We start from the raw sequence: 22,820 nt of genomic DNA, 5'->3' as shown, positions 1-22,820 counted from the left end.
CAAGCACGTTTTCTCTCTCCTTTCGGTTATTAAATGTCAGAGAATATTCTCATTGTTGTTAGGATTTTGTACCGTTGAATGAGGTGGCATTTTACTCTAGAATATTCTGTAACTTTTGCCTTTTGGCTATTTAATGAAATGAATACAGCAGTGGCTCATTGAGCTGCATTTCACAATTTCGTTTTCAATCTAAATCTTGAGTTTGTAAATATATTTATTTTCTACTTTAATAAATTAATAAAATTTCCCATCACATTCAAATAAATAAATCTAATTATAGCATCATTAACGACCCTGCATGTTAATTCAAATTTTTATTGCAAAGAAAAAATTAGTTCAATTTCTATATAAATATATATTTATTTATTTATAATCAAGTCCTTAAAATTAATAATAATAATTATAATAATAACTTTTTCATTAAAAATTTAGAACATATTCAATTTAGAAATTGGTGTAAAATAATACTTTATATTTTGATTTTTTTTTTTAATAATAATCATCATCGGTACCCTGAAAATTAGTATACAATACCAAGCAATATTACATTAAAAATAATATTATATTACTCATAGTAATATACGTATCTTATAATTTGTGACAAATAATCTTATAATACTATATCTTATAGTATTTTATTAAGACAAAATATACTAAGTAATTTTTTTTTATTTAAGCGTTTATTTAAGTAAATTTTCTTAAACAAAAGATACTAACATTTTGTAATGTATTTTGTCTAATTTATTTATTAAAAATTCTTACAAAATTAACAATTTTTGTTATGTATAATTTTTTTTCTTTAACATATCATAATATATTAAATCATTCAAAAAGAAAAAAAGAAACAAAATTACACAAAATATACATTTTAAATATATTCTTATAGAGTTTTATTACAGCAACATGTTACAAATATAAAAGCAACATCAAAACAATGTGCAAATAACATACTATAATGTGTTTATCAAAAATAAGGTAAAAAAATCATTTTAGAAAAATGTAAACTAAATTTTATGTTAGTTAGGAGAATTTTTTAAATTTTTTTTATAATTATGTGTGTTTTAGTTAATTAAAATATTTTATAAACGGGTAAAATAAATTTAAACACATCTAAACAATAGAGAATTCATCGGTTCACCCCTACTAATATTTCTTGCAATTATTCTTTTCTCAAAGGACTAAATTGATAATTAAAGAATAACACAAGACCATTTACAGTAATAAATTAATTATGAGAAAAAATAAAACAAACCCAAAAGAAGAAAACAGTAATAACAGCTTTCTTCTCCACATTATAACTAACTCACTTTCTCTCTCTACACCACTCTCTCTCTCTCTCTCTCTCTTCTGTATCAAAATGCAGAGAAGATTACGGCAAGTATGCACGGCCGTGAAAGAACACAGCGTAGTCAATTACGCCAAGATAGCCACCATTGGAGGCTTCTCCAACGTAGACAATCTCATAGTAAGAGCCACACACCCAAACGATATGCCCTTACAAGAAAAACACGTTCACCAACTTCTCAAACTCTTCTCCATCTCCGGCCATTCCTCCATTAGAGCTTTCTCTCTCAGCTTCACCCGTCGATTTGGCCGTACCCATTGCTGGAGAGTGGCTTTAAAATGTCTCATCCTTCTCCACCGTCTCCTCCGCTCTGTTCCTCACAACAGTCCCTTTCGATCTGAACTGTTGTGGATCCGAACCAACGGTTTAATCTCATTATACCCATGTCGGTTTTCGGATGATTCTTCGATTTCTTCGCCGGATTATTATACCCTTTTTGTTAGATCTTATGCCCATTTGATTGATGAAGCTTTGAATTGCTCTGATTTTGAATTGGAAGAAGATAAAAAACAGAGCTTTATTGACGAAGAAGAAGAAGAAATGGGGTTAGCTGAGAAAATGAAGGAAATGGGTAGAAAGCTTGAGATTCTTCCTCAATTACAGAGCTTAATCGATCGAGTAATGGAGTGTCGTCCGAATGGTTCGGCGGCGAGAAGCTTCGTTGTTAAATCGGCGATGAAGTATATAATCAGAGACAGTTTCTTTTGTTACGATACTTTTAGAAAAGAAATCGTTGTGGTTTTGGATAATATGTTTCGAATGCCGTATTCGAGTTGTACGGAAGCTTTTGGGATTTACAAGAAAGCTTCTCAACAGTTTGAGGAGCTCGGTGAATTTTACGAGAGGTGTAAGGAGTTAGGGTTTTGTGGATATTATGAGTACCCTTTGATTGAGAGAATACCATTTTTGCAGATTCAAGCTTTGGAGAGTTTTCTCAACGGAATGTGGCAGTTTACCGATGATTCTTCGTCTTATGGGTCGTCGCCGTTGCCGGAGACGGAGGTCGTTTCGTCTGAGAAAGATGAGAATGAGAATGAGAGTGGAAAAGGTGGTGATGTGAAGAGAATTATTGTGGATGATTTTGAACCGTTGATTAAGTTTGATGATGATGATGATGTTGTTGTTGATGATGGACACGTGTGTTGGGAGAAGTTATTGGAGGAATCGGTTGTTTTGTCATCAAATAATGCTAATCAAAAACTTTTATTATTAGATGATAATAATAATAATAATAATTATATGATGATGATGATGAATAATAATATTCAAGTGTATAATCCAAGAAGAGGTAATCCTTTTGATCAACAACATCTCATCATGCAAGATCAACAATGGGGTTTCAATTTCTCTTCTTCTTTTAATAACTTTTCTTCAACTTCAAAATAATTGATGATAATAAAAGAAAGTGTATGGTTTTGTGATAAAAGGAAATAAAAGAGTGAAATTAAGTTTGAGAAATGTTGCTACAATTCATTGTTGTAAAGATTCTTTCTATTTGTTTTGTGATTCTTATTTTGATGATGGTAATAGTAATGTAATAAAATAAGAATTGTAATATGTTTAGTTTGGTTTGGGAAGGTAATAGAATAAAATGTAAAAATATTCTTATTATTTTTATTTATAATTATAAAATATTTAAATAAAAGGTAAAATAAATTTTTGAGTTTCTTTAATTACATTTTATTATAATATTATATTAATTTTGTAATAGATTGTAATTGTAATCAGCATTACAAATATTTTTTATTTTAATGAGTATTACTCTATACAATATGATAACCACTACAATGTAATGAATTACAAAATAATAATAATAAAAAAAAAGCAGACAAAGTAATGAACATGTTAATTACTATTATAAGAAATTGGCCATAAAAGCATTACTATGGTCTTGTTGGAAAAATAATGAATTTGTTTTGTACACACAAATTATACTTAAATAGAAAATTTACAAAAAATTTACTTTAATGTAGATTGGTCCTTAACTTTGAGAAATAGTGACAATAATCTAAATTCATGTTTGTTATAAGTCTGCTAATCTTAAATTTAATTAATTCATTTACTTATTTAAAAATTGACACGTGTAAAAGTATTATTAGTCAAAGATCATAATTTTAATTTAAATAATAAATAAATAAATAAATAAATAATTTTAAAATCTTAAAAATTACATTTTTTTCTTTTCATCTTCTTCAAGATTACCTATACTAGGTGAGTGAAATCTGAGGAGATAGAGGGAAAGTAGTAAGTTTAGGGTGAGATTGGGGTGGAGATGAAGAAGAAAAATAAAAATGAACATTTTAAAACAATTTATTTGTATTAGTTTTTAAAAAGTAAAATTATGATTTGAACTAATAACACTTCAAACTCATTTACAAAAAAAGGTGACCTTAGAAAAAATTGTTATTTTTCGAAGTTAGAAAAAACTTGCATCATTTGTGTGTGCACATATATCAAGAAATGAGCCACATATTACTACAATAGTTGACTAACTCATAAGATCAAGATGGACTATTTGTTTATTTACTAAATCTTTGTAAGCTGTTAAAAAAGAAAAATGTTGAAAATTACAAAACATGAGCAAAGACCAAAATTCATGTACACTTGTATAAAAACACAATGTTAAGGGCAGCACAGCACTAGTTTGTTTGCAATCTCTAAATGAAGCATTTTTAATGGGGACATTCTTCTCATCCCATGATGTACAAAGCCGAGAATGGAAAATAAATTATAATAATTTGATGCAACAAATTACAGTACTGTACATGTGTTTTAACCACTATAAACTATACTATTTATAGCCAATAAATGGACTTCTTTTTAAGGATGAATAACACCCAAAATTTCTTACAAGAAAAAGATCTATTACAACACATGACATGAGATTGAGAAGCACAAAAAGATGAATATAAATTACACCAAAAATGCAGCACAGGTCAAGCTTTTACCAACCCTACTTTCGATGCCTTCGTTTTTGCTCAGCTCTTTGCCTCTTCTCATCATCCCATTCACGGTCATACATTCTATAAGAGATTGTTAAGGACGACAGCTAGGGCAAAAGCTCAGACATAGTGTCTTCACTAAAATGAAAACAGATTAATAAATATGATAATATGCTGTGATATGTAATGAGAAAAACTTTTTTAAGGATACGGGTCAATGTCGCGACGAGTCATCTTGCTGGCCATTTCTTTACCATGAACTCTTAAACTGGGTTCTTCCAAGTAACCAGCACGCTGGATCACAGCCCCCTTCCGATCTCCCCTATCTCTCCCATCAAATGATTGTGATATATTGACACTAGCAGGAGGTGGTGGACCAACCGGTAAATACTCACCAGCTTCTGCTGATTGCAGATGGTCCCTTTTTAGTTTCCGCCTTTTAGAAGCTGCATTTGCATCAATTTCCTCCTTCGAAAGGTTTGCCTTCTCTCTTTCTCTCTCCCTTTCTCTATCCCTGTCCTCCACCTACACAAACAGCCAGCAATTTAATACAGTAGTTTCTAGTAATCTATTTTTTAGAAATTACAAGAATTATAGTGCACTACATAAATGAAAAATGTATCCCAAGAATCAATATGAAAACAGTAAAGGCTCGTTTGGTAACCTTATTAGATTGTATTGTATTATATTATATTTAATTGGATTATACATTATATTTTTATATAATACTATGTTACATTTTAATTTATACAAAAATACTATATATTTAGATGCCTATAAAAGTCAATACCACATAGTTTTACATAAAAATATTGCATAAAATACTATATAATATAATATGGTGTAATACAATATACCAAATGAACTCTAATTGTATGAGACAATTCAATCTCCTGATGAGTTTATTCTAAAACAATGCATTCATCGGAATCTAACTAACAAAAGCATTGTACAAAAGAGAATTGAAATGCTGCCACATACCTTCATAGATATCCCTTCTCGATCTTCCCTCTTTCTATCTCTAAAATCATCCTCCCTCCTACGCTTTGCATCATCTTGAGAAAGCATGGATTCCTCAGATCGTCTTCGTTCCTTCTCTTCATGTCTAGGAGAAAGCCTTTGTGAGTGTCTTGTAGTTCCAAACTTCCTATCAGCATCTTCATCTCTTCTACCAGCAGTAAGAGATTGGGGAATCATGTGAGGAGGCAAGGGTGGCGGTGGAGGCAAGTTTTGCCCGTGAAACCTGTCATCAGCATGAGACTTTTCTACAGATGTATCATTGTAACGTGCTTTACTCCTATCCTCCTTGGCTTTCTCAGAAAGTCTATCAAAATTTCTATCATTGTTCCTCTCTTGACCCCTCTCAACAGAACGCTCCCTACTATATCTTTCCATTGACCTGTCTCTGGGTTTCTCAACTAAATCATCTCCACGAGACTTATCTGATCGCTCGGATCTTTCCTTATAATCCTTGTCATGCCTTTCACTGGCCTTATCTTTTGACCGATCTAAAAGTTTATCAGTGGCTCTATGAACACTTTGTTCATCAGCTCCAAACTTATCGGGATCCCCAAATCGAGCATCGACAGACCTCTCACGATCAGGGTGTCTAACATCACCTTCAAAATCCCTCACTTCACTCTCCCCCTTCCGCCTTTTATTTAGCCTGTCAGCTTCTTCAGCAGGACTAGTTCTCTTTTGCAGCTTATCACTGGATTTAGAAGCAGTAGAAGAATCATGCCTGGGAGAATGCACAGGCCGTGACGAGGTGTGTCGTGGAGCATCTGAGGCTTCAACACCATCGTCCTTTAATGCAGAGATCCTAGAATCAGAAGCCTTAGCAGCTGCACTATCTTGCTTTAAGTCACTACTATGAATATCCGATGCTCTTGTGGATGAAACTGAGGCTTTAGTTGAAGCAGAAACTGTGTTTCCATTGACGGAGACTGAAGAAGAAACATTAGTAGCCCCACCCAGCCTTCCATCTAGTGTATGAGATGTGATATCTCTGTCACTAGTTGAAGAACCTAAAGCTCTCCCAACAGATTTTCCAGATCTACCATCTTCTTTTGTAAGATCTTGCTTCACTGGCTTCACAAGTGATCCTGCTTGCACAGTCCGCTTTGTTTGAGTTCTCACCTATCAAAAGTATGAAGCAAAAGTTCACATGAGAAACAGAGAAAGTAGACATTTTTTTTTTGTCTTTCTTCATTAATGATTTCAAGTTCCTAGGCTCCACCAATATTTTATGCTGTTATCAAAAAGAAACAGATTCTTTTCTTAAATATATAATATAACACATCAAAAATGCGATATCAAACTGAAATTTTAATTATTATTAAAAATTATAAAAAGATGTCGAGATTCAAATGCGATAAATTAGGCCCCGCATTTTCTTTGATTTAGTTCTTTTGCGAACAATTCAGGTGCAGCACAGCTGATTAACACTGGACATAACAATTGAACATAAATAAAATACATTCATACTAGTAGACTTATGGTTTCCTAAAATGCTAGATTATGAAATAAAGTACAAGTAATGCCAGTACAAAAAACTAAAATGTTACCTCAGGTTCCGCACTGGTCTTTGGGGTGACTTTTGCTATAATTTCGTCTCTATTCGTGGAATCCTCAGCTAGTTTATGATTTTCAAGTGATCTAGATGTCCCCGATGATAAACCAGCCAAAGGCATTGATGACTGAGCATCTGTCCCGTTTACTAACGAGCTACCTTTGAGCTTTACAATTCCTGAATCAGATTTTATGTTTGAAGCATTTTCTTGTCTTTCTGTTCTCCCATCAACAGTTCTTGTTTTCATCATCTGATCTCTGACTGAATTAGAAGAATCAGAAACATTTGTTTTTTACTCCAACATATTCATTTTGAGACAAATTAATAGCAGAAGCACTTTTTATGGCTAAAAAATTACCAATTGTTGACTTTGCAGCAACTGATGGTGCAGGCTTTAACTCAAGGTAACCCATGCCAAATTCTTCATCTGTAACCCATGAAGGCTGCAAAGTGAAAGAGAACTTAGTGCCACTAACCTTTACTTTTTAAGCAATCAAGAATGCAGTAATAATAATAAAGTAAACGAATCGAAACGAAACACACCTTTCTAGCAGCTAAAGCAGCAGCAACACCTGTTGCCAACACCTTGAGATCTTCTCTCTCATCACTTTTGATCTTACTTACCTGCATCATACAATGTAATGCCAGCACAATTAGAGCCACCTCACACAACACCTTCACATCAAATAGAAATAAAAAAACAAAAAGGAGCAAAACACTACTAACCCGTTTTTCAAGGTTAATTCCACTCTTTCGAGTGACTGGGAAAACACCTGAGATCTTTGTCAACAGTATGAGAGAATTTCGGATTTCCATGTACTCAGAAGATTCTAAGCACTGAATCAACAAGCGTGTGATTCTTTGACTCCACTTCCAGTGTACCTGATGTCAATACAATCCAATACTCATTAAACTAATGGATTTCACTTCATTCCACACACAAAACATGACAAAGAAAACTATTGAATAACAAATTCACGTTACAAATAATTGTAGCTTAAAATAAGTACTACACAAAACTCAAATCAAAATTGCATTGAAAAGAATATTTGTACAAAAATTTAGATTTTTTTCTTAAAAAAAAAAAGTATATGAACATATCAGAAACACACACTCACCAACATTCAGATTTTGACAGAATTTAAGCAAAACTATCAAGGATTAGAGTTCTCTCATTTAAATGAATAAATTCTCGCATGGACAAACAGGTATGTAAGCATTCAAGACTGTATTGCCAAGATAAACATCCTACAGACCTAAAGCAAAAGTAAAACTACTAAGTTGAGACAACAAATCAAACATCTCAAAGGAAAATTCAAAGAACTAGAATGTCCAAAAACTCTACCTTGATGAACTGGCCATAATTCACCCGTTGACTATTTGGATATCTGTAGTACACAGCAAAGCCTGGCATGTTTCCACATTCACGCTCATATACAGATTCATCACTCTGAAAGAGAAACATATATCTCAAGTTAAAATAAGAACTACTGTCTCATAAGCCAACTCTGTTTCATCAACAAAAAAAAAATATTACACACCTTCCAGTGGTAAGCAAGCTTCAATGTCTCATACAGAAACCTTCCAAGTCTTCCTGCTTCATATTCAGTGCAGCAGCATATCATGGGCTGTAAGGTCTTACATATGAGAACATCAATGTGGTTGACTGTGTTAAAAAAAGGTGTCCCGAGGGAATGAAGAGTGTGTACAAATACAGCACAATAGACAGCATCTGGCATACTAAAAGTACATCGTGGAAAAATACAACGCTGAAGAAACTCCATGTTGATCTTCAGAGTATCAAGACAAGAGCTCAACCAGTTGTCCTTTTCACGAAATAGACGCCTACGAACAGAGGCAACATTATCCTCATGCTTGCGGAGCTCGCTAGTCAGGCGATCTAGAGATTCTTGAATTCTTTCCTTGTCTTTCTTCCTTTTGGTAATTGCTGAACTTGAACTATCCGAAAACTCTTCCAGAGCTTTCAGGGCTGCATGCTGTTTGGAAATTTCAGATTCATACCGCTTTCTAGGAACATAAAGATCATAAAGATTGAGCCCCCAGAATGTAGTATACAGATCAGGAGAAAGGCTATTCCAAGCTTTTGATGGCAACATGATTTTGACAGTATTCAGAAGATCAGACCACCTGCATAAAATAACATGAATGATAAAAGAGAATGCAAAACTCAGTATCACGATATATCATTTATGCCAAGATATGGAAAATGAATAGTTGTATACTTGTACATAAATGATGCAACACACAAATAGAAGGCCAAACAAAAATCAAAGTCTTTCTCACAATAACCCTACAAAATCTTCCTATTTTGAGTTACAGGCAAAAAAAAAAGTCAATGAATAAACAATGGTCAGGTGTATTACATCAAAGGCGTCCGAGAAGGACCAAGATCCAAAACTGCATCACCAGAGTGTTCGGCATGTTCAGAATCTGAATTTGCGATTGCAGCACTGGATGGGTCATTGTCTAAAGGCCAGAAGAGATCAGAACTTCCCTTTATCTTGAACAGTCTCATTACAGGCCGGTATATTAAGAAAGCAACCTATGTAACCAAGCAACAAACATTTATTACAAGTGTTCAGGTAGTTAACAATAATTAGAAGATATCTGAAAAACATTAAAGGCACAGTTAGTTTCTCAATAGCACGAAAAGAAAAGTTTTCACAACAGGCTACTGAAATAAAGCCTATGATCTCTTCAGAAATTTAAGTACTAGAAGCCAGTTGAACATAAAAAAACATTAATCTATGCACATTTAAGGATTAGTAATGGGGAGAGAGAGAGAGAGAGAGAGAGAGAGAGAGAGAGAGAGAGAGAGAGAGAGCATGAGAGAGAGACCTCGGGATCAAGGTGGTAGAGACGAACAAGATCATCAAGTGTGGGGATCAGCTGAGCATAAGCTGATGCTGGCGTCACAGAGCTAGAGAGGAATTCCACATACTGAAGAAGTGTCCCGTGACATCTATCAAACTGTTCACTAACCATCTTAATGTAAGGTGCATCAGCGTTTATTACAACCCTGCAGAAAGTAATAAAATCATCACATTAACGATAAAAATACAAAGAGAAGTAGGAAAGTTAAACGTAAAGGAAACACTAGTGAAGAAGAAGAAAAAAAAGAGAGAGAGAGAGAGAAGAGATTTTAAAAAAAAAAAAATTATAATTCTGTAATTATTCAGAGTCAAATTTGAAACAATAAACTTTAGAACCTAAATTACTTGTACCAAGAACTGAGAACAAAAAAAAACAAAAAATGCAAAACAGTCCTAACAACACAGTACTTTGAAAAATAAATGATTTCAAGAAACCACTAACTCAGCTGTTTTAGGTTTCATCAGAATATGTGAGAAATGTTAGGATAATATTCCAGTTCTATTTGTTTAACAAATTACGTAATAAATCTTACAAAGAGCGATGCTGAGCAATGAGCAACAAAAGGGGTACTGCCAGCTTTGGTTCATCCTTTGGAAGTAGCGAGTCTCGTAGCCTGTTAGTGGATTTGATCAATGCCTGACAAGATAGTTACTTGTTAATTTAAATGCCTTCACACAAAAAATTACAAATAACTATTTACTACTTAAGCAAAAAGATCTACCAAAACTCTTTAAACCTATATAAGCTACATACCACACAGTACATTATAGGGGACCAGGACTACTAGGACCCGACTATCTAAAAAAATGGTAAAAAAAAATTAAGGGCAATTAAATAACACAGACAATCTGAAATAGTTATGAGCACAACTAAGAGAGAAGAATTAAAAGAATTGATTCTAGAAACAGAAAAATGGGAAACAAATAAAATCCTAAATTAAATTACAATAATAAATAATCAAAACTGATCTAGGAAATTGCTAAACATGGTAACCACCTATAAGACTACTACTGTCTTAGCACTGGTGTCATTTCTCAATCCACTCTTATGTGTAGCTTAGTAAAGAAACGAGCTCTTGAGCAGCAATCTTTCTTATCTCCCTAGCTAGTGGCCTAATCAGACATGCTCAATAACATTACAATGTAATAAACAAAATAGACCTTATTATTTCGTGTTGCACCAAAAGAGGTGGCCTGGTATCGGAGAGTCTCACTCCCTGCCATGGAATCCAGCTGCTCTTCAGTCAGGTTCTCTGTGTACTGGACATTTGCCATCTGCTGAATAAGCTCCTGATATGTAATAAAAACAAAAAACAATTTAGCATCAATATACTCTATGATTCAGAAATCAAATAACCTTTAACACATAACCCACCTGCAGAAGAACAAGCTCAATCCCTACCCCCTTTTTCAGCTGATTCACAAGATACTGGAAAAGGCCCCTCAGTTCCATGGACGGATACTTCTTACACCTGATGAAATTGTGTGTTAGATGCTGAAGGTGTAAAGCTACCAGTAATAATAACAATAAAAGGCTATAAAAACGAAATAAGACAAAAGAGGAACATTTTTATCAAAGTGAGATTAACAGCTACACATGAACCAATGGCACAACTATTACAGTGATCAATAAGGACAAAAAGTAAAAGAAATAACATAACAATGACTGTAATTTGAGCATCAATGGAATGTAATAAATAGCTGTCCAAGGCCAAGTGTATTTCAAAGAGACACTAAACACCATTGTTGACACACACGAAAGGAATTGAAATGACAAAGTCCTCCAACTCACGGACACAGAACTATGAAGCACATCACATTGCAGTAAGGAACAAGGTACACATTGATGTTGTCAGCATATTGGCACATATTCTAAAAATTAAACCTCTTTTCTCTTTATGCTTACCAAGTATCTCACAATTACTTAATGTGGCCAATGAAACCCACATAAGGACATACAACTTTAGTTTCAAGAGTCTGGGATGAAAGCATCTAGAGACAAATACTCACCATTTCAAAGCAAATAACAACATTAATAGTTTCAAAAAAAAAATGAAAAGTACCAGTATCAGCCATAATCTTCACTTTTGGAATAGATTTTACAATACTTGTACATGGTGAAGGACTTTTTCCTAGTAAAATACAAAACATAACTAACAAAAAAAAAAAAACTGGAAACATAAATGTAACACTAAAAGTACAATCAATTGCAATTGTCCAACAACAAAACCTCCCATAGAAAAGCCCTAGAAACCTTGACAACTTAGGAAGACGAAGCACGTAAAAGCAATGCAGCCATAAGCTTCTGTTGTGAGAATAAGTTTCACATCAATACCCTTTTGTGCCTCCGACAATTGAGGTGTAGGGCATCCACCTATCCTGGACTGTACCTTCTAGTATCAAAACTGACTACATCAGGACCCATGGACTGTACAAGCATGAAAGAACCATAATCTCTTGGACAACCCATAAACTGAGCTCAAATGAAAATATATCTCGTGAAGATAGAAAATCAAATGAGCGGTCCCTCATTTTTAAGAGAAGCATCTGTCTATGAAGAAGCCTCTTTTTTATGGGTCAATCTATGAATACATGATACATAAACGTAGACTGAACCATAAACATGTCCTGGAACTCGTCAAAGTTACATGTAGAGGACGAGCTAAGGAAGAACACAAACAGAAAAGGCACCAACTAGAATAAATCTTTTGACATTTCTGTGAAACACAGGAAAAAGTTCTTCAAACTTCAAACCTCACTTAATCCTAAGCTCCACAGTGTCAAGGACCTTCAATTCATAATCTACACAAAGCATCAAGTTGCAGAGATGCTCAACAAGGCAAGTCAACTCTGGTGAGAACTAAGTATTATGAGCCATCCTACAAACTTCTAATTGCATGATACCCATTATTCAACAACTCCATATCTTGAATAATTCACAAAATCCACGTTATATAAGCAATAGCCCACCGAAAATTATATGCTTGCTTCTCACAACATTTTTCATTACAAGTATCCAACTTTTATTCTTTACAAATGTATGACAAATTTTTACCGCTTTCTCAAAAGCTGGAACCTCGTTCACAACAGATATGGACCTTTTTGAGTTCTATAAAAAGATTCAAGGACCTCTAATATATTTCACCTCTGATTTCATCAAACCAGACCAGCTTCCATCTCAAGAATCTGAGTTAAAAGTGTAAATTAGCGTCTTTCTCACACCTCTAAATCTCTTTTACGGCTTGAAAAAGAAAGAAATGATCAATAGTAAATTCCAACACTGCATCCACAATAACCACCAACAGATTCAAACACAGTCAGAGAGCATGACAGTTAGGCATTGAATCTCTTTATACAACCTCCAGAATTTCAACACATGACAGCACCAGTCAAGCCTAGATGCTAAGACAGATCTGACCTTGTAAACCAGAGAAATATAAAGAAATCTTTGAAGTCCAGAATGTCCTGAGCTCTATCCTGCCCCTGGTGAGGCAAATCTGCAACCCGGAAACTTAAGTGAAGTATGCCAAGACATATCTAGAATCTATATAATGAGTTTAAGATGACAGTGAAAGACATACACCAAAATAAGACAGAGAACGCATCTACTTTTCAGCGATCAATAGAAAAAATATTTTAGACTATAATTCTACCACAGGCAGAAAAAACCTAAAATCTATCATAAGGAAGAAATCACATATAATAGCATAAAGCTGACTAAATGTAGAGAGAATTATCCAATACATACAGGTGACCCCAAAATGACGCCAAGGATTGAAGCCAGTCTGACAAATTTAGGCCATCATCTTTAAGCTTATCTCGCCCTCCTTGTGCCAAACGTTCAATCACAACATATTCCAAAATGTCGTACTCAAGCTGGAAGAAAAGCATGAAGATAAGGTCAAATTTGAAGTCAAATAACATACCATGTATATGTAAAATGGAAAAAAAAAAATAATAAAAAATAAAAAAAACTCTAACAAATCATGTCATCAGCATACTAGACATCACATATAGAACTTAGTCGAGAAAGATGCTTGTAATATTACTTCATTAGATCAGGCAACCAAGAATTTAATAAGCTTATTTGGAAACTGAAGCGTTTTACTGTAGTCGGCTCGGTATAAGCCTCAACTTTAACAACCAAATAACTCCCAAAAACACCAATAAATAAATAAATAAAAATAACTCTTAAAAAACAAAGAAAGAGTAAACAATAAAAATAAGCTTTTAAATAATATAATATGATAACTTGTGATCATAGAAGGGGGAAGATTACATAACATCGTCACTATAATATACAGACTTATTAACAATAAGTGATATAACTACATACTACAGTCATGAAAAGTTCAAAACCATGCATCCTAACAAATAGCATTGGCTAATACTTGAGGTAGAAGGTGATAATGTGGTATACGAGACAGGAGAAGGGCTATAAAATATACACAGCTGATATAGTGGTTGAAAGAAGAAATAAGCTGTTATACAATAGACAGGCTTGATACAGTGGCTCGAAGAAGGTTCTATTTTAGAGCTCATGCACAGTTTATATTACTTTGGGCGTCATAATTCATAACTCATTTAACATTTTAGTTAACTTAAAGTCCTAAAACTATTAGGACATAAACAAAATATAACACACACTTAGAAAATCACAAATGCAATTAAAGTATTAAACCAAATGGAAGAAAAAAAAAAAAGAACCCAAAAGGCTTGCGAGCTTTTTGATCAGCTTTGCCTCAAACAAAAAAATATGATCTCTGTAAAGGATAACAACAATGGATCAAAACACGCATAAAAATTTCTCCAGAATGGTAAAAAAAAACACACCTGGGTCAAATACTTAAATGCATCTACAACAGGAGCAATCATATCTCTGTATGCCTCAATCTGCAAAATATTGTAGAAATATAAATGCATTATTTCTATGCACAGTTAAAATCATAATCAGCAGCCAGCAGCCAAATACAATAATTGCAGTAGAACAGCCCCTATAGATAGCCCATGTTGTTGGGTAGTGGAGAGTGTGCTGAGTGGCTCAGGGTTCAAGTTCTGTTAAGGTATATTATTAGAAAGGAAGAAAAATTGCAGTAGAACAAAATATTACCTGATGAACAATGGTCCGTAATACAGTCATTGGATTGGCATGAGCTAACTTTGCAACCATCCGACCTAGCTGCTTTAAGTTCTCCTTGGCAAGCCGTTTCAAGATCCTTCTAGTGTCCAACTGTATAAAATACTAAAAAATAAACATGCTTTCCATGCAACAAGCATTGCAATTAAAATTGCTACTTTCTACAAACATCACAAGTGATATAACCAGGATCATACCTTGGCTATTTGTCTGGCAGCTAGAAGCATAGGCATCCGCTCATCTTCCTTTTCCCATTCACCATACAAGCGATAACGCACCTAAGCAGATAGGATTCATCTAGCAAGAGTGTCTACGATGCCAAATAAATTCTCAAATGAAAGATTCAAATACTGTTGTGGAAAGCCAACCTCATATGGAAGAAGACTCATAACTTCCCAGATCTCCTGTCCAACTGCAGGATTTGCTGGTATTAATTGTAGAGAAGGAAGTAAACATGTTCCTAAGGCTTCTTCTATCCTCAACCTTGCTTCCTTCAGATGCAAACGAGGATCTCGATTCACACCATTAACTGATTCAGGATTCCCAACTGCCTCACTGCTATCTACAAGCTCAAGTGCAGACAAGTAGTATCCCCTCAACACCCGGCATACCTACATTAATAGAAGAATATAAGAATAAAAAAAAATTCACCTTTTGTTTATGAAAAAGAATGCTCAAAAACAAAATACGATTCAGAATATATAAACGTAATGTACACACACCTTCTGCAATAGTATTGTATCACGGTAAAGATAAGGTCCAGCAGAGACGAGCATCTGGAAGAATTCTTTAGGAAGATCTATGAATGAACCACGCACTGATGAAGTTACCGTATCCACTGCATCAAGACTAGCTCCAGATGAAGATCCAATGGATTGAAGATGTGCCTGATGAACAGTCTTGTATACCGAAGAAATGGACCTTTCAATGAGCCTGAAAAAATAAATAAAATAATAGAATTATTGAAACCAAAGTTAGATGTAGTACCTAGGGGAATAGAAAATTAAGCTTGATTATGGCAAATTTCCGCTTCACATTGAGCACTAGATGGAGAGGGAAAGAGGCAGAAAAGAAAAACAAGAAAAAGGAGCATGCCTTTCATTTACCTAAACAAGCTGTTACAGATTTGTATATGCTCCACGGGATTCAAATGTGAGAGACGACCAAAGAGTACATTTGCATGATACCTGATAAAAGAATATTACAAACACAATTTTAAATAGAGAAAACAGATACAACTACTGTATTAAGAAAAAACAAGAGCAAAGATTATTAGGTCACTCCAGTATTCCTACAGATGTTGAAGTAAAAATCAACAGAGAGAGACAGAGAGGGAAAATTGATAAAATAACACACTCTAAACAATGACACATTCAATTTGTGAGATTTATTTGTACAAAGTGCACACCCCCAAAGCACATGCGTTAAATATTATCACACAAACTACAGTAGGAATCATCCAGCGGCAATTACCATGAACTTACCAGTCATCCACAGAAAGGAAACCACTAAGCAAGCCCAACGTTTGATTATTTTCAAGTTCCTCAACCCTCTCAGCAACTGCCTCAGTTTCTAATGCTAAGGCTGTAAACAGATCTATTGTCACATCTCCTTGTTTCTCATCATCCATTAGATCTTTACCGGTAGCAGCAAGGTTTATTTTACCGATCTTTTTAGCCTGCACGAGTTAAGATAAGGTCAAGGTCAGTTTAAAAAGAAACAGCCAATCATAAGGATTAATGGTTGTAGGCCACTTGTCAAATAAGGAAACAGCTATAGAAAGTAAACCAAACTTTATATACACAGTTATATAATGTACATTTGCATATATAACCGCAAAAAACAAAAGGGAACTCGGCACCAGCATGCCTAGCTACAAGCACTGAAAAAAGCACCAACAAACAAAACTTACTACACGCTGCCCCAAAAACTAATATCCATTTAAAGAGTTTACCAGTACAACAACACGTATGAATCGTGAGATCATACAGGAAAGAAACAAGATAGTACCATGAAATCCAAACATGGTAAATACCTCATCAAGTCTCTTAGAAGAGAAAACATTATAATGCTCAAATGCCTCGTCATCCTGGGGAAGTAGATGCGCATATCTGCAACAACATAATAATGTTTCATGAAACAGTCGCCAGCAAAATCTGGAGCTAGTCCAAAATCTCATGACAGCAAATTACAAACATACTTTATCAGTATTAAAAACATATGTATCAATAGGATCATCAAGGAGAGGAAAAATCATCACATTTTCCACTAGACTTGCATAAAAAAATGGAAAGGGTAGCAGCTGACAATCTTTACAAGACATAATTCATTTTGGGTAATAAAGCACAGCAACATCTATCAATTAAGAACAGGAAATACATTGTTTGAGAAAAAAAAAGAACATGAAATACAAAATAGAATGAAATGAAAAAGAAGTCTATTAGAACTTCCAAAGGCAATTTTGCAAAATAGCCTCCCAACATAAACCCTTACAACAGGCAAGATAACCTGCCAATGACATTCTTACGGCTGTGATTCTTATATTTGGTCCCACACATGGTTTTGAAAAGCTGTTGCGGCTTACGCCTCAAGGTGAGGCACTCAAACTGAAGCTAAGCCTCAGCAGGTTTAGTTAAGGCTTACGCCTCTGAGTCGTGAGAGGCCTAAGACGAACATTGTTGAGGTCTTTTAGGCTTTTTGTTTGCATAATAAGCATATTTAGGTTTCATTTTATATTGTATTTAACACTTTTGCGGCTCCCATTAAGTGTTGTACTACAATTCATCTCAAGTGATATAATGATTTCGACTTTCTCCAGCTTCCATTTATAGAAAGTCTTTCAAGTGATATAATGATCATGAAATGAGCACTTATAAATCTTTTAATGTTAAAATCTACCTCCATGTTTTAGACTTTATGTTCTACTCTCGATTTTGAACTTTTGATGAATTTAGTTTGTGGTGTTATAGCTTAGAAATAGTAATTTCATGAATTTTATGATCTTCATTATGCAATTATCAATCATGTTTTTTTAATACGAATTCAATTTTATGAACTGATTTAAATTCTTATTCAAAATTTAACATTAACCAAATAAGTGAAAGCATATCAATCAATTGAAATTTTCAAAGTAAATTACATTTGAAATCAAGTCTATACAATATAAATATGATGTACTTTCTAAAAAATGAGTCGATACGCCAAATCTCCCACTTCATCGTAAATCAACCAATCATAAAACAAAAATAACTAGGATAGAAAAGCCCATTTGTTTTGGAGCTAAACGGAGAAAAAAAAAATAACTCACATGCTGTCCAGATCAATAAAATCTTCCTTCACCAGCGAGGCTGTAAGCTTATAGAGTCCAAATGGAACAGGACCGTTTACTTCCATACGCTGATAATATTGGAACTTAAAACCGAGAATTTGTGCAGCATGAGACTGAAAAACACAATCAAGCCCATAACTAAACATAATAACTAATTCACTCAATGAGTGTCAAACAGGCATTCATAATATATACATACGAAGATCGCTTACCTTGGGAAATAACGGAATTAGATCCAAAAAGTCACTATTATCGGGCTGAAGTTCAAAACACTCTAATACCTAAGTCAAAATAAAAATTTATCAAAAGAGGTATTACAATGGATCATCAACCACTTCTAGAAACAGAAAAAAGTAATTGAAACCGTGAGAACTCAACAACTTACAATGTCAAAAACACGATTTGGATCCAGGTCAAAATGACCAATTAACGACTGCAGGAATAATTGTAAATACGGTAATCAGATCCGAACATAAAGAAATGAGAAGTAAACTAAATAAAGTTCAACCAAAAAGTAAAACCTTAATTATGCCAATAGTTGCTCCTGATACACTACATGATGAAGATTCTGTGTTTCCACAGAGAAGGGTAACCTATATTAAGAAAATGAAACCCAAGTCAATATAAGAAGACTCAAATTACATTAAAATTAATTAAAAAAAATAGCATTTACAACTGTCTAACATCATTGGACTGCAAGGTTACACTGTACAAACTTCCAAACTAAGAGCTTTTGTTATGAGCTTACCAGCTTGGCATAGCCTTCACTCTCTTCTCGAAGAAGATTAAATTTAGTTTGTTGATAAAGAAGACGAGTGTTTACTCTAACCTGAAAGTAAGCAATACAGATACATCAAAGGCATATCGCATATGAAAAAAAAGTTCTAGCAAATGAGATCATAAATTGAAACTAATCTCATTTGAGTAATTATATGGATATTCTATTATTGTGGAGAATCAAGCAGTTATACAAGTCCAACATTTGGTTAAAACAAAATGCCTTTTTATTTAATCTTTCTACAAGATACATTTACAAGGATTAAAACCCCACTGCACTCACTGACACACACACAAACTGATTCAAATAAATTCCCTATGGTGATCAAGGGTTCAATTAGATTAAGGTAAATGAATTAAATGTACTGGAGATTGATCACATCATTGGAACAATATAACACTGGTACCACAAGGTACACACAATCTGAATTTACTTTACATGGAAATAAATAATAGATTTTCTTGTTTTCCCCTCTGGTAGTTGATACAGAATATAAATAAAATATGTGTGCATACATACATAAATATATAATAAAAACAAACCAATCTTATTGAAAGTACTTTGGGTTGCTTGTTATGTAAGGTTGCCAAAATATTTGACTAACATTTGCCTACCTCTTTACTTTTCAGCTCTTGAGCCTTAATCTTAATCATTTCAGCCTCCCAAAGAAACTCTTCCTACATTAGCAAAGCATTATATTTATCAGTAAAAGAAACTCTCAAAAAGTGCTACAAAAGCAACAATCAAAAATCCATCACCAATGAAAAAATTTAAATGACAATTAAAAGTCACCTCACAGCGCTCATGGAGAAGCCTCAATGGAACTAACCCAGAGTCAACCAGCCATTTTGCCTGAAAAGAAGGGACACATAAAACACACAAACATAGTAAAAGAAAACAGCATAGAAGAAAATAAAATCCAGGGTCAAGCAAGAAAGCATCACCTAGTCTATTTTAATAATCGCACAAATTTAATAAAAATGATCAGAAGAAAAATATATCAGCAGAGGATGATTAACATAAACTGAAAAAATAAACAAATAACAAATGGAAATGGTGACTTGTTGAAGACTATCATCCATACTTTCAAGCATAGTTAAGTGATTGATGGACTGTAACTTCCCACCACCACCACACAAAGGAAAAAGGATAATAACATTATTATTAAATAATAGAGTACGAGTACATGGAACATTAGTAGTATTAATTAACTCAATACTAACCAGCTTTGTTAGACGAGCACGATATTCTCCAGGCATTGTAAGCTGCAAAAGTACAAATTTATACTTTAAATTAAGATGTTCAAGTAAAAAATAGTTAGAAAGGCAATTTCAAATTCAAATAAATGACATTACACACACATGTCCAATATAACAGCAAAAATTCACACAAACAGGTATTTCAAAAAACATAAATACATTCTTACTTCTTGTAATACCAACTAAGTTTCAGTTTTAACTTTTATGAGGATTAAAACATGATAATTTTATCACTTCCAGCACAATGCTGCCAAGGTAGGCAAATTTGGAAAAATAAAAATCAGGGGCAATCAAAGTTATCATAGTGGGAGCTCTCTGAAGCCACTTCTTCTAAGCGACCATTTTGTTTTATTTTTAATTTCTAGTTTTTCAACACGATCCTAGTTGCTTCCCTAGAAACCAAGAATACGTCTTACTTCCACTTAAAGTATACATGTAAAACAATCCATATAAATATATATATATACACTTCATTAGAAAAATAGCAAGGAACCGGGCAACACATTTCAATTCATAAAAGTGTGTACTACTTATATCTGTACACAAACTTGAACAACCATTAAAAGTGCCAGCATGCTTGTCATCCTAATAATGAAGACTTATTTCTTACTCAAACATATCCACACTTTTTATATGTCATCACTGTGTTGTACTATTCTACTATGGAAAAAGATTGTGACATGAAATATTCAATTTTTCATGATTTTGCTTAGATCAAGTGATCTATCTGTTTGTGCTCACTTTATCTTAGTTAAATTGAATTAACAATTAGCTGTATTAGTCTCTAATCCAGAATTTCTGTTCCCTAATAACTCAAACTACATAACTCCAAAATTCAAATTACATACAGTCCCAACTTACTTGTACTCAATATCAACATTTAATATTGAAAAATTCAACTACAAATTAAAAGGCAATAAGTAATAATAGCAAAAACATAGAAAGCTCACATCTTGAGCCATTTGGGTTACTATATCTGCAAGACTGGAGCCAATCTCTTCGTCTGTAACCTTATCCGTGAACACAACACAATCCAATGCCACTTTACACTTCTGAAGCGGCAACTCTCCACGAGCCTATCAATCAAATGAGAATTAAGCAAAAAACTTCAAGTACAACAGATTCATAAATACAAATTCAATTATCCAATACATCATAAGAAATTAAAAAAGGAAAAAACATACCATGCTAGAGCAGAGCTCGTAAAGAAAGCGGAGCATAGGAACGGGATCATTGAGCTTAAAATTAGGGTTCCCAGCCTTCCATTCACGGAGACAGTCTTCTGTAACGTACAGACACTGTACAGGTGGGAGAGACATTGTTGAGGAAGAGAAAGTGAGAAAGTAACAGAGCTTAATATGAAGCCCTATGAACAAGAATGATGGATTAAGGTCGTTGTCGGAGGGGATTTCATGGGTTGAGGACGAGAGATTTCTGATCAATTTTAGGGTTTCAGATTAATTTTTTTAAAATTATTATTATTATTATTTTTGTTCGAAGCTTTTGCTGCTGGCTTTGCTTTAGGGGTTTGGGGACGAGGACGGTGTCTGTTCCTTCGTTTCCTATTTTGGATGGGCTTTTATGGGCCCCCAAAATAATTCTTAGGCCCATTTGTTCGAGCTAGATTCTTTTCTTCGGGAAAAAGGAAAAAAGCCCAAAGAACCCGGGCAGTTTCGTGGGCTGATAGAGGAAGACAATAATTTGAGATTTCTACAAGTGTCACTATTTTTCGATTATTTCATAAATATACAAAAATGACAAACTTTTTACCCTACTATGGATTTACTTTTTTTTTACATTTTTACGAATCTTTTTTCTTTACAAAAATACAGTTATTTTTTCGTTGTTTAGCTACAATATTTTCTGAAGAAAAAAAGAATGAAAACCTATAAAAAAAAAAAAATAGAATCTGTAAAAATGTAAAAAAAAAAAAAAAATCTATTGTATAAATTCCCATTTTCTTCTATCTTTTGTTACTTTGAGTTGTAACTTATGTTATTTGTCTTCTTCTCAATTTTCACATTCTATTTGTAGTAGTATGTTAAGAGTCCAAATATTTAGGCCCACTTAAATTACAAGAAGTCCACCTAGGCCCAAATATTTCTCATACATTTATTTCTTTTTTTATTCTTAATAGGAAATTACACTCTATACCCTTTTTTATATTGTCATCTTTTATTTTTACCCTCTTTTTTAAAGTCTATCATTTTTACCTCTTTTTTTAAACATTGTACCAATTTTGCCCCTGTCACTTCAAGATACTCTCCATGTGACTCTCTTATGTCAGGGTATTTTGGGTACAATACATATAAAAAGAGGTATGTTTCAAATAAATATAAAATTAGAGGCAAATTTGGTCAATTGATTAATAAAATAGGCATTTTTCAACTTACCCCTTTTCTTAAGTCCGAGTGTTGTTTTTTCCATCAGAGAATATGACTAGTCATTGGAAAAGCTTGGATTCAAAGAAAGGAACAATGCATCACTATTCTTAGTAACTTTATGCAAATTTTAGATAGCAACAAATAGTATTGGTGGTGTAACATATCTATTCAATCAATTTCT

The 22,820-nt window shown here is 33.6% G+C and overlaps 2 protein-coding genes across 2 annotated transcripts; one reads left to right on the top strand and one right to left on the bottom strand.

The window, feature by feature from the left end:
- The first annotated feature begins 1,265 nt into the window (after positions 1 to 1,265).
- On the top strand, positions 1,266 to 2,896 carry LOC115721815 (putative clathrin assembly protein At2g25430). The gene has a single exon (XM_030650895.2). It carries the CDS (start codon positions 1,358 to 1,360, stop codon positions 2,729 to 2,731), a length of 1,374 nt encoding a protein of 457 aa, XP_030506755.2. The 5' UTR covers positions 1,266 to 1,357; the 3' UTR covers positions 2,732 to 2,896.
- Positions 2,897 to 3,930: 1,034 nt separating this feature from the next.
- Positions 3,931 to 21,791, bottom strand: LOC115721800 (THO complex subunit 2). The gene is made up of 33 exons (XM_030650878.2): positions 21,440 to 21,791; positions 21,206 to 21,331; positions 20,220 to 20,261; positions 19,789 to 19,848; positions 19,611 to 19,673; positions 18,967 to 19,047; positions 18,740 to 18,811; positions 18,604 to 18,651; positions 18,431 to 18,499; positions 18,198 to 18,331; positions 16,926 to 17,001; positions 16,375 to 16,568; positions 15,997 to 16,077; positions 15,613 to 15,823; positions 15,259 to 15,501; positions 15,088 to 15,168; positions 14,864 to 14,983; positions 14,587 to 14,646; positions 13,502 to 13,629; positions 11,129 to 11,225; positions 10,915 to 11,043; positions 10,287 to 10,390; positions 9,719 to 9,899; positions 9,244 to 9,422; positions 8,401 to 9,007; positions 8,205 to 8,309; positions 7,586 to 7,741; positions 7,403 to 7,483; positions 7,218 to 7,302; positions 6,855 to 7,120; positions 5,269 to 6,426; positions 4,499 to 4,812; positions 3,931 to 4,368 (listed from the first exon to the last, which is right to left on the bottom strand). Exons 1-33 carry the CDS (start codon positions 21,572 to 21,574, stop codon positions 4,299 to 4,301), a joined length of 5,556 nt encoding a protein of 1,851 aa, XP_030506738.2. The 5' UTR covers positions 21,575 to 21,791; the 3' UTR covers positions 3,931 to 4,298.
- Between the last annotated feature and the right edge of the window lie 1,029 nt (positions 21,792 to 22,820).

The sequence above is a fragment of the Cannabis sativa genome, chromosome 9 (assembly GCF_029168945.1).
Source record: "Cannabis sativa cultivar Pink pepper isolate KNU-18-1 chromosome 9, ASM2916894v1, whole genome shotgun sequence".
NCBI lineage: Eukaryota > Viridiplantae > Streptophyta > Magnoliopsida > Rosales > Cannabaceae > Cannabis > Cannabis sativa.
This window is presented reverse-complemented; position numbering and strand designations above follow the sequence as displayed.